General features: G+C 38.1%; 3 protein-coding genes and 3 non-coding genes across 10 annotated transcripts in view; all 6 read right to left on the reverse strand.

The window, feature by feature from the left end:
- Positions 1-539: 539 nt before the first annotated feature.
- On the reverse strand, positions 540-4,896 carry rps3 (ribosomal protein S3). 2 transcript variants are annotated; one of them, XM_027146078.2, is made up of 7 exons: positions 4,744-4,896; positions 3,693-3,823; positions 3,470-3,563; positions 3,262-3,356; positions 2,423-2,610; positions 1,145-1,347; positions 540-590 (listed from the first exon to the last, which is right to left on the reverse strand). In XM_027146078.2, exons 1-6 carry the CDS (start codon positions 4,771-4,773, stop codon positions 1,148-1,150), a joined length of 738 nt encoding a protein of 245 aa, XP_027001879.1. In that variant the 5' UTR covers positions 4,774-4,896; the 3' UTR covers positions 540-590; positions 1,145-1,147. The 2 variants fall into 2 exon arrangements, with proteins under 2 accessions (XP_027001879.1, XP_027001952.1); XM_027146151.2 differs by having other exon boundaries at positions 1,131-1,347.
- Positions 680-828, reverse strand: LOC113643502. Its single transcript, XR_003440797.1, has one exon. It is a non-coding gene; the product is annotated as a small nucleolar RNA SNORD15 (small nucleolar RNA).
- Positions 1,497-1,647, reverse strand: LOC113643508. Its single transcript, XR_003440798.1, has one exon. It is a non-coding gene; the product is annotated as a small nucleolar RNA SNORD15 (small nucleolar RNA).
- Positions 2,697-2,843, reverse strand: LOC113643483. Its single transcript, XR_003440796.1, has one exon. It is a non-coding gene; the product is annotated as a small nucleolar RNA SNORD15 (small nucleolar RNA).
- A 3,132-nt stretch (positions 4,897-8,028) lies between the features above and the next one.
- On the reverse strand, positions 8,029-14,660 carry LOC113663114 (NACHT and WD repeat domain-containing protein 2). The gene is made up of 7 exons (XM_027178312.2): positions 14,064-14,660; positions 13,800-13,888; positions 13,342-13,449; positions 12,851-13,051; positions 12,609-12,744; positions 12,010-12,521; positions 8,029-11,923 (listed from the first exon to the last, which is right to left on the reverse strand). Exons 1-7 carry the CDS (start codon positions 14,101-14,103, stop codon positions 8,243-8,245), a joined length of 4,767 nt encoding a protein of 1,588 aa, XP_027034113.2. The 5' UTR covers positions 14,104-14,660; the 3' UTR covers positions 8,029-8,242.
- A 416-nt stretch (positions 14,661-15,076) lies between these two features.
- Positions 15,077-22,338, reverse strand: part of LOC113642901 (F-BAR and double SH3 domains protein 2) — a 91,095-nt gene continuing 83,833 nt past the window's right edge. For all 4 annotated transcript variants that reach the window (XM_027146727.2, XM_027146813.2, XM_027146906.2 and 1 more), the window contains 6 exons: positions 22,199-22,282; positions 21,749-21,926; positions 20,417-20,634; positions 18,758-18,917; positions 18,549-18,640; positions 15,077-18,030 (listed from right to left, as the gene is read on the reverse strand). In XM_027146727.2, coding sequence (XP_027002528.1) covers positions 17,947-18,030; positions 18,549-18,640; positions 18,758-18,917; positions 20,417-20,634; positions 21,749-21,926; positions 22,199-22,282 — 816 coding nt within the window. In that variant the 3' untranslated portion in view covers positions 15,077-17,946. The remainder of the gene's footprint in view (positions 18,031-18,548; positions 18,641-18,757; positions 18,918-20,416; positions 20,635-21,748; positions 21,927-22,198; positions 22,283-22,338) is intronic.

Genomic DNA, 22,338 nt, shown 5'->3' on the forward strand with positions numbered 1-22,338 from the left:
TCCAATATTATCCACAAAGGGCCTGTGTGTGTGCAGGTTTTCATTCCAACCAAGCAGAAGTCACACCTGATTCCACCCGTTTAATCGGTTATGCTTGGCTTTTAGTAGTCTCTGGTGTGGCTTCTGCTTGGTTGAAATGTAAACCTGTACCCACACCAGCCCTTTGTGGATAAGATTGGACACCGCTGTTATAGATTAAAGAAAACAACTTAATCAGGGCTGCTGAATACTGCATCAGTGTATATCTCAAGGTTGGTGAACACACTGTACATTGTTTCAGCAGGTCAGAAGGTTAGTGTCATGGTGTAGTGCTTGTATGAATTTAAGGGAAACACCTGCTCATTATTATATATAAAAATTATATTACACATACATACACACAAATATAATTCAATATACCAACTCTTATCCAAAAACTTGAAACCTCAATAGTTATTAAAAATATAAGATTTTACCACACCTATAATGACTTGGCTTAGAATGAGGTTGTGCATTATATAATCATGTAAATTAATAGACAAAATAAAGACAACCATGAATGTATTTATCCTTTTATTTTTGTACAGAAAATCTCATCCAATGGTGACCACCTAGAAAAGAAAAAAAAAGAAAAGAAATTAACAGGTTTTCAGCTTTAGCGTTTCCCCCCCTACTACTGGACATTTCATCATCAGATAGCCCTTCTCAGACAAATGCCTCAATGTCTTCAAGTGAAAGGGATCCTCTACTCAAAGGGCCCAAGCTCAGAGGCATAGAACATGACTCTGGACACAGACACATTTAAGAAGCATAATCCCATTCCGACTCGTCATCGTATCATCACTGAAGGGAGCGAGAGTTATATAAAGCAGTTTGAGCTGCGCGCGCACACAATTAATCCAATTGCAATACACACCACAGACCCTTATTCTGTAAACATTCTTGCAATGCATCTTTTACTACCGTCTTGACCAGGACTCGGTTTACAATTGCAATAAATTTGAAGTAGAATGAAATTCTCAGAAAAATGGGTCTATAGTTAGGTCATATTTACACACACTGCTAACAGACAATTAGAGACCAGGTTATTAGATAGGTTCTGACCAAACTGATTTATATTGTTGATTACCATGCCTAAATTCTAGACCTACTTTGTCCTCCTCACCATTTATGCTGTTGGTACAGGAGTTCCCTGGGGCATGACTGGAACTTCAGGCTTGGCCCCCTTCTGTTCAGACACGGGGGTGGTAGGGAGAATCTCCTCTTTGGGCTCCACAATGCTGACATGGTCAGGCAGAGGCTTCTTGGGGCCAATCTTACCACTGGGGTCCCAGGGAAGCATGATCTTAACCTTGATGCCGAGCACACCTGAAAACAGGACACAATACTCAAACAGGGTAAAAAAAAAAAAAAAAAAACAACAACATTTTTTTCTACATTTCCCCCCCCAACAACAAAACATGGCCAGGGAGATGTCTAATGGGAGTCTTTTTGTATGAATTAATTCTTGTAGATGCCCTTCTCAGACAAATGCCTCAATGTCTTCAACTGAAAAGAACATGCCACTCTGAGGAACTGAGGTCAGGGGCACAGAACGTGACCACTAACCCAGAATCCAGAGAGACAGCGAGTGTCCCGTTCCGACTCGTCATCGTATCATCACCGAAGGGGAATCACAGAGTAAAAATGTCTCACTTTTGGGGACACAGATGAATGACACTTCCTTAAATTACCATAATTTTAATGTTTCCCCCCCTCCTGTTAACTGCCATGGTCATAGAAATGTTTAGAATCCAGCAGATAGTACCCTTCTCCAATATACATGGTCGGATTTATTTTACCTTAAAAAAAAGAAAAAAAAGAAAAAAAAAAAAGAAAAAAAAAAAGGAACTGTGCATGTTGTATGTTTAGTCATTTATCATTTTTTCAAACCCAAAACAGATCTAAAACACTGAAATTTCTGCATTATTCTTTTGGTAATGTTGGAATAATAATGCAATCAACAATTTAGTAAAGCTTGCAGTAACCAGATTTACATCCCGCAAACTGCATGCCCAAATCTCTCTCAACTTAAAATGGATCAGATATTTCTATACAATCAAACCATGAGAACAAACATATACCCAAATCTGATGTTTGCCAGCATGATGAACCAAAAGGTTAAGAGCTGCTTCTACTGCCTTAATAAACCAGGTGCCTTTTTGTCTGTTAAAGATGCCCATCACACATACTGTTTAAAATAGAAGCCCATTGGTAATTCAATTTACTAAGATTTAAATACACAGACTACACAATGCAACGCTGCTAATTAGACTCTTCAATTAGATACTAGCCTTGCAGTTCCAGTACAAAGCTCCCAGGGCTAACTGCATTTCAAGCACACAATTCACCACACTTGCTTCTGGTTGGTTTTTACACCGTTATCTTCTCATCCTTCACTCACCTTGGCGAAGCAGGACGTGGCGGACAGCGGTGTCCACGTAATAGTTGACGGGGTCTCCACTGTGGATCATCAAACCATCCACAAACTTCATGGACTTGGCCCTCTGGCCCCTGAGCTTGCCGGACACGACCACCTCACAGCCCTTGGCACCGCTCTCCATGATGAAGCGGAGAACACCATAGCAGGCCCTGAGGAAGACAACAGACCAGCAGTCAACCACGATGTTAGATTAAATGAGTTTCACATGCAAACAGAACAATTCATTTATTTTAACTCTTCTCAGACAAATGCCTCGATGTCTTCAAGCAAAAGGAACATGCCACTGAGGAAATGAAATCAGGGACACAGAACATGTCCACTGACCCACAATCCAGAGAGAGCTAATGTACCATTCCGACTCGTCATCGCATCATCACCGAAGAACAAGCAGCAGCAAAATATTTTCTAGAAAGTATTATTAAAGTCTTATGTGGTTTAAGGTGCAAAAAAATATGCATATTTTGAGGGCTACACTTTCCTGGGGAGAGGATAATTGTGTATGAATTGCTCTCCTGGTCAAGTGTCTGATGTAGTAGTGTTCTCAAGCTCACCAAAGCCTTTGGCAAAAATTTCAGCTTTGAGCCACAGGCTTCAGTTCTCACATATCAAGCGAAAATATTATGTCTAGTCGTCCCTTTTCTTTGCACATGCTTTACCAGGGGACTGGTTTTGATCTTTGTTTTGCTTGTATTTCAACAGTTTCTACATACCATATAACTATAATATATGGGAAGTGCATCAAATTTGTGTTAAGTGTTTGTTTTAATTATTAAAATATATAATAAGCATGTATGACTTGCCTGCGGACAGCCAGACCGCCGAGCAGCTTGTAGCGCAGAGATTCTGCCTGAGCAATGGCACACAAACCCCTGGTGGCAACCTTCTCAGCATAGAGCTATAACAAAGATAGCAGTTTAGTATGTGCACCTGAAGAACAGTAAAATTCTGTAGAATGGCAACAAACCAACACAGAAACTCACAAAAGAACTTGTGGAAAACTGGTCTTACCTCCACACTGCCCTCTGGGAACCCAAACCTCTTCTGAACAACTGCGGTCAGTTCCCTAATGCGACGACCTTTCTCTCCCAGGACATTCTGGGTCCTAAACAAATGGGTTATATTTTTAGACACGTATCTAGTATACATTTCATTATCAAAACAAGAAATCTTTTGACTACTCTAAGTAATAGAAAAAAACTAAGCAAAACATCAAGCTTAAACAAAGCTTTACCTGGTGGCGAGAATAATGATCTCCGTCCTTGTTGGAGTGACCCGGACCTCCACACCGGAGTACCCATCCTCAGCAAGCTCTCGGGTCAGGAACTCGTTCAGCTCAGCTTTGAAGATGCCGTCTGTGACAAACTAAAGTTGAAATCACAAACCACATCAGAAACCACATCAATTCAATCTAAAACTATGATTTAACGCAAGACAAACTACACAGACATGAAATTCCCACATGTTCCAATCTTACACATCAGACTTAACATTTGAAACTTTTGTTAAGTTAGAAAACAGCTATTACTGCCTGGATATGGATATCAGCATACAACAGGAAAGCGAGGTTTGAATAAAACATCTATCTACACAGCAGGCTGTACAAAGAACAGGTCTGGTTCAGGCACTACATAAAACGTGTGTAGCCAATTCACCGTTTTAATTACAAATCATTAATATTAAGCCTCAACAGAGTTAACTCTTAAAAAGGTGTCTGACTTCTTATACATGTGCATTATAGACAGTTTGCTATCAACTATATATAAATATATATGGGACAAAATATGGGCTTTATGCATTAAATTGCTCGACTTGACTTAAACATCACAGAATCCGTTTGATTCAATGTTACAACCAAACGGGAACTAAATAATATCATTATAGCTGTTTATAAGCAAGAAGCCGGGAGATGCTATAAAAAATTAGCTCCTTGGCTAGCAAGCTAACAGCTAACTGGCTGAACAGCACAGAACTCAAGAACGTCAAGAGCTAAAACAAAATAAAAGTTTAGATCTAATATAATTAATATATAATAAATTCACTTAACACACGAACTAATTACGAGTCTGTTTCGTGACTAATTTCAGGCAGCAGTGACATACATCACTCCTGCCATGTTTGGGTCGCAGTGACTCTTATCCAAGTCAATCCGCTTATAAAATAATAACAATACAAACATCTTCACGCGAATTATTATAATTAAGCACCATTGCAATCATATAAAACAGTTATTACGCTGCGATGCCTAAAACCTTCACGGATAATTGCATAAAAATCTCGCTAACCTTTCTCTTCTTAGATATTTGCACCGCCATCTTGCCGAAGGCCGCAGACAGGAAAGGAACGTTGACCAAAGCGGAAATCGATTTATACTAACATTTTACTTCCGTTTGAGCTCCAGTGCTGATGGGAGTTGTAGTTTTCCGACGTATTTAAAACTTCCACAATCAAACAAACTAAATGAGTACTAGAATATCTAGTATATTAAGTGAAACTACTAAAACTAATACTAAAACTAAATAAATTAGTAACTAAATACCAAAACTAAATAACTAACCAAATAGATAAACAATTGCAGGAGGGTTTCCTCTCCTCTTATGTAATAAACAACATGAAAAATAAGATCAGATAAGATATACCTTTATTCGTCCCACAATGGGGAACTTTCTCTGTTACAGCAGCAAAGAGAAAGAAATGCAAATATATAAAAAGAAGAGACATAATATAATATACAGTATATACACAACACAATGTATAAATACAAAGAGACCAAGAGTATGTAGTTACGCTAACAGACATATTGCACACAGGAAATATTGCACATTTTTCAAAATTTCTGTTATTGCATGTGTTGTTTAAAATACTTTGTTATTGTTATTATTACAGCTAAACAGTAATAACAGTGTGTATTATGGTGACTGATTCACTGGGAGCAGCTTTGATTGTAAAGTCTCCTTCGCTCCTTCAGACACTTAGGATGTAAGAGTCTGTCACTGAAGGAGCTGCTCAGAGATGAAACTTCATACAGGGGGTGAGAGTCGTTCTCCAGCAATGATGATAGTTTTGCTACCATCCTCCTTTCTCCCACCTCCTGTACAGTGTCCAGAGGAATCCCCAGGACTGAGCTGGCCTTCCTGATCGGCTTGTGCAGTCTCTTCCTTTCTGCAGTAAAGATGCTGCTACACCAGCATAGAATATGGCTGAGGACACCACAGAGTCAAAAAAGGTATTCAGTAGCTCTCCCTGCACTCCAAAAGACCTTAGTCTCCTCAACAGAAAGAGTCTGCTCTGTCCTTTCTTATAGATTGCCTCAGTATAGTCTGTCCAGTCCAGTTTGCTGTTCAGATGAACACCCAGGTATTTGTTAGAGTCCATTCCCACAATGTCCTTTCCCTGAAGGTTCACTGGTGGTAATGAAGTTTGTTTGTGCCTATGGAAATCCACCACCAGTTCTTCGGATTTCCCCGCATTTAACTAGAGGCAGCTCCGTTGTCACCAGTCCACAAAGTTCTGGATCAGTCCTCGGTACTCCCTGTTATCATCAACTGTGATCAGACCAACAATGGCAGAGTCATCAGAGAACTTCTGTAGGTGACAGGTTGCTGAGCTGAACATGAAGGCTGCAGTGTATACGGTGGGCCAGATCCATTTCCTGCGGGGCTCCAGTGTTGCAGACAACCATGTCAGACTCTCAGTCATGCATCCTCATGTACTGTGGTCTGTCTGTGAGGTAGTCCAATATTCAAGCAGCCAGATGATGGTCCACTCCCATGTACACCATCTTATCCCTCAGGAGCACAGGTTGGATGATCTTAAAAGCACTAGAGAAGTCAATAAACATGATTCTCACTGTGCTCCCAGCTTTTTCCAGGTGCAAAATAGCCAATTTAGGTGGAAGATGACGTCTTCCACTCCGATGCCAGGTTGGTAGGCAAACTGAAGTGGATCCATTGATGGGCTCACCAGAGGTCGGAGATGAGTGAGCACCAGCCTCTTCAATGTCTTTATCAGATTCGAGGTCAGTGCTACAGGTCAATGCAGGTAGTTGGAAAAAAAATATTCTAACCAGGAACAGTATTACTCGTAGGGATGGAGTGATTTCAGGAAGCTGAGAAAAAAATAGTTTTATAGGCTTACTTTTGTTTAAAAAAGACGCAGATACAACAAAAAATGTTTCATCGGGTTTCACTGCTAACGACATGAAATATCACTAGGGTGTTGTGTAACAAAATGTTTTTCAACAATAATAATTTGTGCATTTTGTCCATCAGAAAGCATTTTTTTATATGTGCATCTGCTTGAAGTTAAAACCAAAACACATTTCTTGAGGCTGAATTTCCTTTTCAACAAATGAAGACAAGCATGGACTAGCATGGAATTTTATAATGTTTTTACTTACATGGGTTGCAGTTTAACCTTAATATAATTTTGTAAATTGTGTACAGTGGAATGGTGTAAAGGTCCATATATGAGAATACATACAAGCAATAAATTATACACAATTAAAAGTATATTTTCCATTTATTTGACAATATGGAGTACAAGCATGATTAGCATATTTTTGCTAATTAGCATGAAAACATGTTTATATAAAATAGTATAATAGTGTCATCAACTATAATGATATACTTTGTGTGTAATGTCTAGCCAACTTTGTTGTTTCCCAACAACTTTTCTCCAACAATACATTTATTATTATTTAATTACTTTTATTATTATTATTTTTTTAATCCAAGAACTTTTAATAAAAAGCATTAGCACTGCCTTTAGCTAAGATGTGCATGTATTTCCTCCCAGCTCCCTAAATCCTTAATAAATGGATAGGCAATGCTAAATTGCTTCTCGATTTTAATGAGTGTGTGCAAATATCCATGTTCATGCTGTTGTGATGGACCCATCTAGTATGTACTACCAGTACAAGAAAAGAGACACCAGAAGAATGAAAAACTGACCAGGAATACCAAACAGGTCCTTGGGACCAACCCAGATTACCTGGAACTGATTATTCAGAAAAGGATGCTTATCCTGGACAATGTTTTTCACTTCCTCCATGACTGTCTAACCAATCAGCAGCACACATTTACTCAACCACACACATTTACTCAAGCACAACACCAGCAAAACACAGACTGTCTACAGTTATGCATTTATTCTAGGTTTAAATATATACTTTGCACATTGTATACTTCAGATTGTCTTTACTGTTCAGGTTTTATTATATTTGCTAATATATTTCACTGTCACTTTATTACCGGGGCACCAATTTCACTTGATATTTTATTTTACTGTATTTAGCTATGTTACTTATTGACTAACAGACAAATGTGTCATGTGTAATTTCTATTCCTGCTCTGCTCCTATGATAAATTTCAATAAAGGGATCAATAAAGTACTCTATCTATCTATCTATCTATATATCTATCTATCTATCTATCTATCTATCTATCTATCTATCTATCTATCTATCTATCTATCTATCTATCTATCTATCTATCTATCTATCTAAAATATATTGTTTTTCAAAATAGGTGTTGGACAATAACCAATAGTACTGTTCATAATTCAGTGTAAAGTAAAATTTTAATTAAATAATTTGAATAGTCTATAGATGACAAACATGCACAAATTCATAGTTGGCTGTTGTTTGGAATAGCCACATTACAATATAAATTCAATTTGAAAAGCAAAAAAATATTTTACCAAAATAAATTACTACATGAAGTACAAATACATGTCTTTCGTATATTTCTAACATAATTAATAGCATATCAATGTTATACACATCTACAGTAATTCAGCCCATGTAAGATTAGGGTTTGGCAATGGCAACCAAACCACAGGTTCTTCAAATGGGCATATGAGTTCAGTGGTATGGCTTTTAGCATTTGCATTGGCGTAACCTACTTCTGTGTCATTAATAGCATACACTCCAACCGAACCATCTTCAAAGCCAATATACACACACAACCTCTTAGAGAGTGTTAGAGCAGTAACATTCTTGCATAAATAAAACTTGCCAACCATCTTTCCAGTTTTTACCTGAATGATAACCAACATCTGCTTTGTATGAAGGTCACAAGAGTAATTCTGACACTTCACTCCTGGGCTGCAGATATATACTATATATTTACCCAAAATGTCCACAAATGGTTGGCAGACTGGTCCTTCTGTATTCACTGAGCACAGTTTACCTTGGCAAAGGTCCAAGACGTTTATCTTAGATCCATCTACAGAAATGACACCATAAAGTCCATCCGATGAGAGCTTAAAAAGCTGTAGTGGATGCTCAAAACACTCTAAAAACTGGAACTGGTGGCAAACAGTGTTTTCTGTCAGTCTCCATGAGTACAAAGCTCCTGAACTGGTAATCACAATCACATAGTCTGGATAGTCAGACAGCACGTGGAAGGCAGCAACACTTGGCCAGTCAGAACAGAAGAATCGTTTGCTGACATAACCAGACCAGAGACTGACTGCAAGGAGAGCCCCTTCATTAATGCCCAGAAGGAAAGTACTTTCTCCAGTAATGACAGCATCTCTGAGATAATGGTGAATTGTACAAATCACATGTCCATTGCACAACTTCCAAACCTTTGATAACCCTGTTTCTGAAAATGACACTGCAAAATTACCTTTTGGAGTAATCAGCATGTGAGATGCTTGGCTGCCATGGATTCGGTAAATGTTCTCAGGGGTACTGGTATTCCAAACATAGATATCACCAGAAGCGATGGTGACCAAGTAGACACTGTCTGATGAAAGAGTCAAGCTCTCTACAGGTCCTTGGTGAAGCAGGTTGCCCTTCACTTTACCACCCAAAACTGACCACTTCCAAACCTGCTCAGACCCATCACTAGTGTAAAAGTGCTCCTCATCTGGTTCCACAATGACTTTTAATACTTTCCCACCAGATTTTGGAGTGGAGGCAGCTAACGAAATAAGATCCATGTCCCAAATGACAATGCCTGTGGTTGTCACTGCTGCGAGGAAAGTATCCCTGAACTTGACAAGTTTGAAAGCATGGCTACTTCTTATGTCGAGGTTTAACAGACATTGACCTGAGACCCAATTCCAGATCAAAAGTGATGGGCAGTTCTCCATCAAAGCAATGATGAAGTGTGCATCTTTATCTAGAATTGCTTGCACAAATGTTTTACTCTTAGGTGCAATGAATTGCTCTTCAACAGCTAACAAATATCCATGAATCATATGAATCTGTTGTCTTTTACAGATGAGAAGATTGTTTTCAATGTGGTCTATATTTAACACCTCTTTCTTGTTGCAGTTCTCCCTCATTGTAATAAATATAGGCTTTTTAATGTTCTTGAGATCCCAAACAAACACACTTCCTGTGCAGTCAATACATGTAAGTGTTGCTTCCTTCTTGTGAACAATGAGATCACACAAAGCTGTGCCTAATGAACAAACAAAGGAGGCCAAAAGACTACCACTTTGGGAGTCAAATATACTGACCGTACCCTCGTTCTGGCCGCAATAAATCCTGTGACCTTCACAAGAAGACATACATGTTATACCACTGGAGCAGTGGAATGGAGTAATTTCTGTTCCTTTAGCGAACACTCTGACAGAATTGCTATCCTTTGAGAACACAAATGTCTTGCCACTGGCCATCAATAAACCCTCAATGCCCTTTATTGGTTGTTCTGTCTGTTGGGTTTGAAGTTTCTGGAGGTACGTCGGAGCATTCATGTCCAGTGACAGAAGGTTGCCACTTTGTGTAGAGAGAATAAATACATTTGCAGAACATATGACATCTGTAAACTGTAGTTCAGAGGACTGGGGGACTTTGTAGCACTCTGAATCACTTTCATTCCGGATCCAAACAGAGCCATTGCACTGAATCACTACCACATAGCCAGACTGAGATACAGCTGCTTTAGTAATAGGAGATACTTGCACTTCAGGCACTACCCAATGTGTGGCAGGCACAGAGGGTGTGGGACATAATAACATATTCACTCCAAGATGTCCCACTGAATCTTCATGTCCTGTGAGGTTGACAGATTCCTTTAATTCAGGAAGAACTTTGAAAAATGGGATAAGATTAGCCTGCATTACCAAAGCCAAGTCAGCAGAGCAGTTTCTTAGCAAACAAGTTGTACTTTTCAGTATAGAAATTAGGAGTCTGAGTTCCCTGGAAAACACTATTCGAGATGTCTTCTCTAACCAGAATACCAATTCATCTACTAATTCAGCACAGATCATTGCATTAAGAAACTCATGTGACATCATAAGTCGAACAAGCTCCTCAGTATTTCCACTCTTCAGTAAATGGTAAGGCAGTTCTTGCAATTTCCTTAAATTGGGATGTGCACACTCAGATGAATCGGATGAAGTCACAGCAGACGTGAAGGGCTGAAATGTCCAAGGTTGACCAGGAACTTGCCTGTCAGCATAAATCTTCAATGGCTTGACATTTTGCCTGGGACTTGAAGCAATGAGCAATGGCTTAGATGTACCGCATGCCCAGTGGCCACTAAAATAGTTTGCGATCAACGAGTGCAGTTTTTGTTGATTGTCTTGACACAGGTACCTCTTACAGATGACTAAGATAAAGTGTCTGTTGACCCAGAACAGAGTTTGTGTCCCTAATATGTTTTGTGGCTCCAGAAACCCCCTCAGGTCTAACAGTAACATCTCTACCACAACCTCTGGGACTCTTAACTTAGCATAGTTGTCTGCTGGGAGGAATGGAAGGAGAACTTCATCATCACAAGACAGAATATCAGTCAATTCAGCCTCTGTCAAACCAGTCCTGGACAAGGTGAGATATTCTAGACTTCTGGTGACAATTAACTTTCCATGCTTTTCTTCAAGGTGGTCTAAAAACCGTCCAATGTTTATGTGAACCCCAGGGACCAATGTGTCAGGTGTGATCTCTAAATCTGAACCCCAGTAACACACCTGTCTGTAGAGAAGCTCCACATACAATGGAAGATCACATCGTTTAAAAGCTTGGTTTACATACATCTGTTGGCCAGATGTTATCTTTCTGTTACCTGCCAAAAGGAGACTTGTCAGCATCTGACTGCAGCTCTTGCTAGTTACTGGTTGTAGGTCAAAAAACAGTGAGGATTCAGGGTAATATGTCTTTATAGCAGAGAGAAATCCAGATTTTGTTGGTGTAGATGAGATTAGGATCTTAACATTAGAAGGTAATTTCTTAGGAAGCCAGGCTAAGTCCAGTGGTGTATGTGTATCATGCATTTGATCAAGCCCATCTATAATGAGGATTAAGTGATTTGGAAACCGTGAATTTGTGGTTAGGAGGTTGTTCAAAGTTTCTTTTAATTGAGAAACATCTTTGAGACAGTCATTGTACTGCTGACTGTGCCATAAAGCAATTTGATGGCATATCACACTGAGTATTTGCTTCAAAGAACTTTTAGAATCTACAAAGTGTGCAATAACCACAGGGTTCTGGTCCTTCATCCATGTTTGAATCTGAAAGAGAAAGTTATGCTATTATTTTTTGATACTGTATACTTTATGTATGCACAATTCAACACATATATACCTAAAATTTTTACCTGAGTTGTGCAGTGGGCCAAAAGTACACTTTTGCCTGTACATGGCCCACCAATTAGAATAAATGGATATTTTGTGTCGTGCTCCATGTAAGCTCTTATATGGCTGACTTCTGTGCGCTCAATTCTGTATAGAGTGGAAAGGACATGACACAGGTTTTTCTGCTGGGAGAATGAATCATGGATTTGAGCTCTTTCATTCACAATACTTTCGTCTATAAGACCTATAAGATCTGAATAAAGCTGGTGGCTCAGCTCTTCAGCATAGCTCTGTTTATCATCACACTCTCTGCTGTTAGTGGTGGTGTATATCAGGGCCTGCTTGGTTCTAACCAGGTTTGGTAGGAAATTATCACAGAGCTGTGACAGTCGGAACAATTGATCTTGGTCCTCTGGATAATTTTCTTTCTTCCTCTTGTCAGCATTTTTACCAGTTTTGTAAACATAACAAAGACACCTTTTGATATTAGAACCAGATTGGCCATCCAGTGCAAAGCGGAGGTCATTCTCAAGCCCTGAAAATGATAAGCAAATTCAGCTTTGCACTTCAAAATACAAAATACTATGTAGGAAAACAAAACATTCTGTGGAAACATACTTACTTGATCTAAAATATTTCTCAGCAATTTCTTGGTCAATACTGCCCTCTAGAACACACTGGGTGATAACATCCTTTAAGATCTTCATCCCTTTTGCAAGTACATCATCCCAAGCATTTTTGTCAACGTTCTGCCCTGGCTAGAGGCATAAAAACAACATGAAATTATGTATTTCGGTCATAAATTAATTGAAAAAACTATTTCTCCTTTCTTCCAATAACCAATATATTAATTAATGCTTTTACCTGGGAATTATATTTATGATGTACACATTGACTTAGTAGGCAGAATGATGGTGGTATGGTGTTCTCATCTTGTCTGTAGCATTGCTCTAGGTCTTTTGAGCTGAATCCCATCTCCTGGCAAACCTTTAGAACCATGAGGAACTCAGAAAACTCCACCTGTTCTGGTAGACATGCAGCTCCATACTGCACCCCCACCAGGCTCTGAAAATCACAGGCAGAGCAACAGATTAGTAAGTGAGAACATATTTGCCCTCTTGAGTAGTGTTAGATTAGACATCCAACAATGTAAGAAAGAAAAATAGCTAAATGGATTGGTCAAACTAAATTGGATAATCATAGCTTTCTGAGAAATGAAAGGACATAATCCTTATTAGGATCTTACATTATCCATCATTCAAACTGTTTTGAAATGTATAAATGTATAAATAAATACTGAGTACAAATGTATAAATAAATACTTAGTTGGAAATGAAAAAATAAGCACACATTACCACAAAGAAAGGGCCCAGTGAGTTCTGCCGACACTCCTCGATCAATTGCAATCGCACCTGCTGTGTTGGCCATTTATCTGGGTTTGGTTCTTCATAAGGGTCAATAACCTGCACAAAGGATCCTGTCAATATCGCTTACCCTGTTTCTAAATGAATCCTGAGTTTACTCTATGATAATGACAGCTTATTAAATGATTCTCTTTATTTGTTTGCTTTTAGTAACATATGGTGCTTGAACAATATCAGTGTAGACTCACCTAGAATCGGATATTAATCATTAAAAAGCTCAAATGATTGGAAAGAATTAGAAAAAAAGGAAAAAACCTCCAGTGAAAAATAGAGTCAACTAATACAGTTACTCCTTCTCATGGTCAAGTACTTGCCCTTGTCAAAAATTTGAACAGCACACAATAAAGTAAGAGAACATTAAAAAAGAGAACTGCATAAAAATGACTTGCCCTGAAGTCTACTCCATGTTTACATCGGCAGTGGTCCCTTATTCTAGGGAACACATTCTCTCTCAGCACCTTCCTTTCCATTACAGAGTCTGAAACACACAGTCAAACATAATATAGATATATGCAACATAAAAATCCATTCTTTTCAGTATAATGCATCAAAATTCTGTAGCAAACCATTATAGTGTGCAATCCATACCTTGTTTTAACACCATTTTCTACATGACAACTCTAATTGCACACACATACAAAAAATGCACTTACCATCTGGGTTGGAACACAAGTAAATTTTTACACAAGCCATCTGTTAAAACACTGATCCAGGAATTCATCTCAGAAAAAGAAAGCAAAAATGAAATGAAAGACAGATAGATCACTCATGTTTCTAGTTACACTCTAGACTGAAAATATTGACTGGGTAAGAGGGATATGGGAAGGAGCTGCTCCTACAATTCTAAAGCTCCTCCTTCAATTCCTGGTAATTTTGTCTTAATATTATATGGAAATGTGGGAATTCCAACTCTGACAGTTTCTCATCTACAGATGTCCACGGGCAGGTCTAATCCTGAACTTTGGTTACTGTCTGTCCAGAGGGTCTTTTAATCCACCATAACCATCTTCAGGACCTATGTACTGACCCACAGTTTTTTCTAACAAACTGTAGCTAGCTGGTTCTTTTCCCTAAAATATCAACAAACTTATATATGTGAGCACCAAAGAACTTCTGTCTTCACAGTGTATGTTTTAGAAATTTTAAATACCGTGCTATAAGATTTCACGATTCTTATTCTATTTAATTATTTTAATCATATTTTTAACATCTCATTTTGAATGTTAACTAGTTTAACATCTTACTTGCTTTACCTCACAGCTGATGAAGAATTGAAATTTTGTCTGAAATATGATTATTGTACTGCACTGCAAATTTCACAAATTCTACATTTATTATTAAAGTATACAGAAACACAAAATCCCCTGCACTTTGTATTTTATGTAGTAATCTAGCAAGATACAGCTATAAACCTAAACATTTGATAACTTAAAACAACTTAACAATTAACACATTTATAATGGTATATATGTATTGATTGGAAGGTCATGAGTTCAACTCCCAGTTGCTGTCACTGCTGGGTCCCTGAGCAGGGCCCTTAACCCTTAATTGCTCAATTGTATAAAGTGAAATAAAATGTAAGTAACTCTGGATAAGGGTGTCTACAAATTGCTAGAAATGTAATGTAAATGTGGGTTCTATACACAAACATACAAGAAACCAGAAATAATTTTCTCATTTTTTTTATTTAACATTTGTACACAATAAATACAAATTACTTTACAGCTATTAATATGCAGAAAGAAATGTCTTGACCTGTTCTGTTACTTCCACTTCAGCAACAGTTCAATGATATTACATCATCTTTTTCTAGCATTGTCTTTCAAATAAAATAAAAGGCATTTAAAAATAAAATGACGTGTATGTGGATGAAGCAAAAACTGTTTTAAAGGAAACTGGGAAAGAAGAAAAAAAAAAGCCAATCTCTGAGAGGATCTTTCTGAAATGATGGGCCATAAACTTCAAAACAAGTTTGATAACATTTAAAAGATCTCAATGAGATCAACACAAAAACAGGCTGCAACAAAAAGACATAAGGGCAGATATGCCTAATTTGTCCACTCTACTGAAAGAAACTCCAAAACCTACACATATCTGACCCCCCCCCCAAAAAAAAAAAAAGAAAAAATAATAAAAAAAATCTTTACATGCACCATTTTCAAGGTGACATTGTTAACTTTACTTAAGGTGACATTATTTTATTGTTATAACACCAGTAATACTAATCTCTAGAAAATGGGTGATTTCTTACTCCTGGAGGAAAAGAATAAATAGCAGGACAGAAGTCTTTAGCAGACAAAACCACTAGGGTATAAAACACTGAATTTAAAAACAAAACAGAACAAAACAAAAACCCACACACATATTTAGGCAGCTATGCTACACAAGGGTCCTTTGATGGGATGCAGACTAAAAGTCAGGTAAAAAGCCATACAGCTTTGGAAAAGTGCTGAGATTCGCTCTATGCCGTTGAACATAGGCATGTGCTGATACCTTGGTTAAACGTAAAAGAGTATTGTGTCATTTTTAGAAAAGCAGGCCACAATCAAAGATATGATTCTGAACAGAATGTTTCTGAGTGCATACCTGGTCCACAAAATTTGTTTTATGATTGCACTCAAAAAGGTAAGGCTTTCTCAGACATCCTGTCAAGTTAGCATATTTTGCCAGCTAGTATGGAAATAGTTTGAATGCTTATGAACTTCACAGAAGAAATCCTGTCAGGTTAGCTCTTAGCCAGCTAACAAGTGCTACATATGAATACTGTGGACATTTTTGGATATGAATTCAATAATTTCAGTCAGAATAGTTCTTATTATACCAGCTAACTAGTTTTAGATGTGAATATGGTGAATATCTATTGATATGAATTCAAAATCCTCTCAGAACTCCAGTCAGGTTAGCTCATATTTACTCAGCCAACTAGCATTAGCTGTGATTACTGTGAACTTTCATGGATATGATTTCAAAATCCTTACAGAAATTTTGTCAGGTTAGTCCGTCATCTGGCTGACTAACAAATTATTTGAAAGTACATGCAAACGCCAGTTACTTCTTTCTTCCTGTTTTAAGATTTCCAAACATGGATTTAAAGGAGTACCTTTTGTGATGCTATAAAAATGTTTTTTTTCCCCCCCATATGTGAAAGTGTGAGAAACATAGTGGACATATTATGTAGTATATATGCAATAATGGAGGTCAGGCAAATGTTATTACTTAAAAAGAAATTCAGCACATGCCTAGTTAAGATATGGTTAATAATACAGATATAAGCTGATAATAATTGAAATAATAATAATAATAATAATAATAATGATAGGCATTCAGTACTTCAGAATGAAATGGGAACTGACCATCTGATTTGAATGAATTATGATTTTTCTAGAAGAACAATACTATTCAATGTATGAAAAATAGAAAAAATAGCTTCTCCTTGTACAAAAGAAAAAGCACTTAGGATGCTAATTAGTATGAAATGGCCAGGACCCATCTGCCAACACACTCCATTAGATTGAGGCGGTGCTATTGTGATGAGAAAGATAAGAATTAGGAAGAAAAATGAAGCACTTTAAATAATGCTTGCAATATTGATTGGCATTTGCAAACAGTTTAGACCACATGATAACGGGCTGAAGGCTCGCCCCAGGGACAACACATGCCAAAACCCCCCCCAAAAAACCCTCCATTCACTGTCTTCCTTTTGACGACTAAATATTAGTTAATACGTACAAATGGCAGTCTTCTTCAGGACGAGCTGAGAGGCTGTTATTGATGTAATTAGTACTGTACTCGGATTAACACAATATGTAGGAGTACTGTGTTGGCTAGAGGAGCGACAGGTGAGGAAAAAGAAAATGAAGGATCCAGCCCTCATTCTCTTGAACTTCCTTTTACCCCTTCCTACCTCACCAGTTTACCCTTTTATACACAACTGCCTTTATCCTCAATTGTTCCTTTATATTTAAAAAAGCATCCACTGTTACAATATATGAAGAAATGTTGCACATATTCTGAACATTCCTATGACAACAGTAATGTACTGTACTAATACAACATTAAATACGTATGGTAGGACTACGCGTGGCTGAAGACGGGGCAAACTTAATCACCCACACCCACTGTACACCAAACATGCCCCTGTAAATCCCTCAGTAACCTCTGGATATTGCATTTGCTGCTGTTGAAGAGCCTGCTGGACAGATATATGTGCAAGTTAACCAACCAGGCTTTATTACTTTTTATATTTCTGCCATCTTAAATTTGTAGAGCACAGCATTTGTAACTGGGAATGCTACAAAATTTTGGCTTTACAAATACAAACACAATGACTGGTTTTGGCATGAAAAGGGTTAAAAGGCACCAAACAGTCTGTGACGCCATAAGAGGTGCTTCCAGGATTAGCAGGGAGGAGTCTTTGAAATGCAGTCCACCTTGTTCAGAGTGCTGGAGGGGTGGGTAGAAAGCCCAACCCCACTGAAGCCAGTAGGAACTTGAGGTCAAATGTAGATGAGTCCTCTAAAGAAAAGAGCGTTGCTGTTAGACAAGCGTGATCTCTACTTCCTCTGTTTTGTCCACTTGTCTGCGAGAGTGTTGTTTTGGAGGAGGCGGAGCAGCACGGACCTGAGGAAGGGGACGTAAAACAAACGGTGCTCATTAGTCTATTATGTTGTTGTCATTTCATGGCAGATACAGATTGAAGATTCAAACAATTTATACAATCTATTAATAAATACAATATAAAAAAATAAAATATTTTTTAAAAGAACGATACTACAAAATTGTATTTTATTTTATTATTATAGTATTTTATTACTGTAGCATTTAATGTTATAGGCTTGTCTGATATTTTTCTTTATAACTTTTTCCATAATGATTTTTTTCTTTATAACTTTTTCCATAATGATTTTTTTCTTTCAATTACTCTTAATGGTAGAAGAATGGTTAAAACGAGGAAATGTAAATAAAAAAGCTTCAATTTCACAGATGGCCCAATAGATGCCAAATTTTATGCTTGATTACAGCATGACATCACTATTAGGCTCTAAAGCTGATAACTAGTGTAGTTTGGCTTTATATGTAGGATTTTAAAAACTGTAGTTAGCTAAAAATGTGGAAGAGTGTTACGAGGGGTTACGTACAGGTCGCAGTTTTCCCGAGCCAGATGCATCAGGTGTGAATCTCGGTGGTTGGGGAAAGCCTGGACTTTCTGGACTCACACCAGAACTGTGATCTTTACAAAGACAAAAATAAAACGAAAGTTTAGAATCTGTCAAAATCAATATTGCTCTTGAAATGCAAGGCAGCACAAGTGAAGAAAACTAGACTATATTTGGGTAAAGATTCTTACTGTGTGTCAGGGCTTTGTGCAAGCCAGGTTGCTTGTGCTCTCCGTTGACGGATGGTGAGCGGGGCAGGTTGAGGGTGGGGGTACAGTCCAGAGTGCAGGGGGGTTGATCGTAGAGGGGTAAAGGAGGCAAAGATGACTGTAGTTTCACACACGATGACACCTTGTAGAATAAAGCAGAAGACATGTTAATGCTTCAGAGGGCACTGTTATTTATACAGGAGAAAAATCCACATACAGATACATAAAGGCTTAAATGGCATGAATGTACCATGATAACCTTGGTGGTTGTTCTTTCTCTAGTGTCCTCACACTAATCACAATAACAAAAAACAAAAACATAAAATAAATCCTGACGTCAATATTGACCCAATATGCTAGATCACATTATTTGCTCCAAATGGCTGAATTATACCACTATTTTATTAAAGATGCCCTGCCCCACATGTGTTTCATTAATTTTGTGGCAATGTCTGAAGTTTACCATGGACTCTAACATTTTTTGTGGAAAAAATGCCTTGGTTACCTTGTTTCAAGCCATTCTAGTGTGGTATACAAAGCTTGCAGGAAGACTCAGCTCGATTTGTGAGAGTTCGCATTAATATTCAATGAGCTACAGTATGCTGCTTGGCTCCGATTGGCTAAGATATGAGAGCATGACTATTCATTCACCCAGCGCAATAAGTAGCCTAGGATAGAGGAACTTTGTTTACAATCACTTGGAATTGTGCCAGAATGGCTTCTTCAGGTATATTCAGGTATATTGATGTTCAGCCATCCTTGCTGTATAGGAAACTCACTGAGCTACACGAATTCTGTGGGCGTGGTCTCAAGTGGGAGAGCTCATGAATAGTAATGAGCTCGATCATTTCTACGTCACTCTGAGCAGCTTTTCTAACTGAACCGATTTCTCCGCTTATTTCTTTTAAGTGGCTAGAACTGACCGGGGAGGTAGCGGTTCATTTTCACATTCCTGACACAACACAAACACATATGGACCTAACACATATCAAAAAATACAGGTAAAAACGGTTTTGTGTGGAAGGGCACCTTTAACATTTTACTTTTACTGTAGTACATAAGTATGTGACCTCAGACACAGCTACTGTGTACTGCATCTGACAACGAATCATTAAATGTCATGGCATGTCATTACATTGAATGAATCTCTTATCAGTTGCTGAGTGTAAAAAAATGTACCTTGATTGACAGTAGCAGATTATCTGTCTGTGTATTTATAGATGAGTGACTGGTCTATTTAAAGGATAAAGATTTTCCAACACATTTTATTAACTTAGCCACCCTTGATTTCTGGTTTCTTATCAAGATAAGAATCTATTCAGTGAAGTACTGATGACAGAGGAAGTGGCTGTCGACTCATTTCAGATGTAGCTTTTTAAAAGCTGTTTCAGCACGACGATAATTGCTGGAAGGAAGTGGGCACGCCTGCTCAAATAAGCCCCCGGACATATCGGGCATCGGAGGCAGACAGGAAAAAGGCATGCCCAGTTTATCTGGAGCATGTCTGAGCACTGCTGGACAGGGTGTAGTGTGTCTGGGAAGTGGCTATAATTTACACATACCAATGTGCATAAGAGAACAATTTTCCATATATAGTCAATGGGAATGAAACAATAACTGACTGATGCACCGCTGTCCTACCTGAGTATCCAAAGCCCAGTGTGCGTCTCCGTTTTCTGCGGTCAGATCCTCCACCAGGACTGATGGAAAGACTCCTACTCGTCCGTTAAACTCGCCTTCCCAGAATCCATCATCCTCCTGATTGTCTTTATTAAGGATACGGATAACGGCACCCTCTGGGAAGGACAACTCATCATCTGTCTGGCCTTCATAGTCGTATATGGCCTTTGCAAAACTCACTAAGAGAGTGTGGAACAGAGGGAAAGATGAATAAAAAGGCATTGGGTGTGCCAGTAGAACCATAGGATAAGTATAACATAATGAGGAAAAATCTATATGGATAATAAAGTTACAAAACAGTGATGGGGTGCTTTAAATTGTTGAAAACACAATGGTCACCTCTTTATACTATACTCACATGGTCAGACTTTTCTATGTGTGTACGTATGCACATGCGCAACATGGGACTATGATTCACATGAACAGTGGCAAGAGACAAGCAATTATTATCTCAATTCTAGTCAAATTAGCAATGGAGGCAATAAAGTGACAAATCCAAAGCTCAAATGATTCCATGTCCAATCATATAGAATAGTGCTCATACTCCCATTTCGGAGTCCTTGCACTGGCTCCCCGTTAGGTTTAGGGTTGATTTTAAGATTCTGATGCTTACCTACAAGGCCTTACACGGGTTAGCTCCTCTATATTTGGCTGATCTTTTAATTCCTTATATTCCATCTCGCGACCTTTGTTCTTCTGAAACTGGTCTTTTAACTGTTCCTTTAACTCGTTTAAAATCGATGGGAGATAGAGCCTTCTCTTCACTAGCTCCAACTGAGATAAGGCAAGCAACATCTCTTGGCACTTTTAAATCTCAGCTCAAAACTTATTTTTTTAGGGTAGCTTTTAATTCGACTAATTGTAATTTTACATAATGCTTATTGTCTAGTTTATTTTTGTTGCTTTAATTGTAATCTTTATATTATGTGTGTATTTTTGTTGTTTTTATTTTGCTTTTGTAAAGCGTTTGAGATGTTCTTTTCGACTACAGACTTTCACCGGAATTATAGATAGTTAAATACACGACCACAGAAGACAAAATACAAGCTAAAAAAGTGACTTTTACTTGCTAGTTATTTCAAACTTTCCTCCATTTTCCACCCAATTTGTTAATTTGCAAATTCCTACTCACTGCTTAGTAAACAAGCCAGTGTATTTATTATATTATATTTAAGATTTATATTAGAAGAGAAAAAGAATTAATTATAATCTACAATAAATGCAAATGTTTATTTGTTGGATAGAAACTTGGATAAGCGGTAGAAAATGAGTGAGAGTGAAAGAGAAACTTACTACTGGCGTCACCGTTAATGCTGCCTGAGGCCAGCTCAGGGTCAGTGGAGTTACTTGATGTGTGTGAGCGTGAGTCCAAGGCAGTGAGCGATTGGAGCATGCTCAGTATGCTGTTGGAGGAGGGGAACTGCAGGTACTTCTCAGGTACATAGCCTACATGACCCGCCTTATTCCGTGCCTGCACACAACAAAGTCACACACAATCACCACACAAATCTATAATCCACTAACTTGAAGAATGTATCTTAATTTGTAACACACCGCTGTTGAATTCTTGCCTCTGATTGGTTGGAAGTTGTGGTTTAATAATCAAATACAGTCACTGCAATTAATGTGCATTGTTCTATTCTATGCAACAGCTAATACACATGGAATTGTGTATTACAGGAACTTGGGGAAAGCTGATTAAAAATAGTTATGACCAAAAAAGCCATGGAATAGAGTGTTTACTTTGACCCAATCTTCCATGTCTCCATCCTCTATGACCTCCAGCATCTCATGCTCATCGATGGTCAGCTCGTCCGGCTGAGATGCCTGAAAAGTGAGAAAGAGAGACAGAGTTTGTGTGTCTGAGTTTGAACATAAATAAG

This window comes from Tachysurus fulvidraco, chromosome 13, assembly GCF_022655615.1.
Source record: "Tachysurus fulvidraco isolate hzauxx_2018 chromosome 13, HZAU_PFXX_2.0, whole genome shotgun sequence".
NCBI classification, from domain to species: Eukaryota; Metazoa; Chordata; class Actinopteri; order Siluriformes; family Bagridae; genus Tachysurus; species Tachysurus fulvidraco.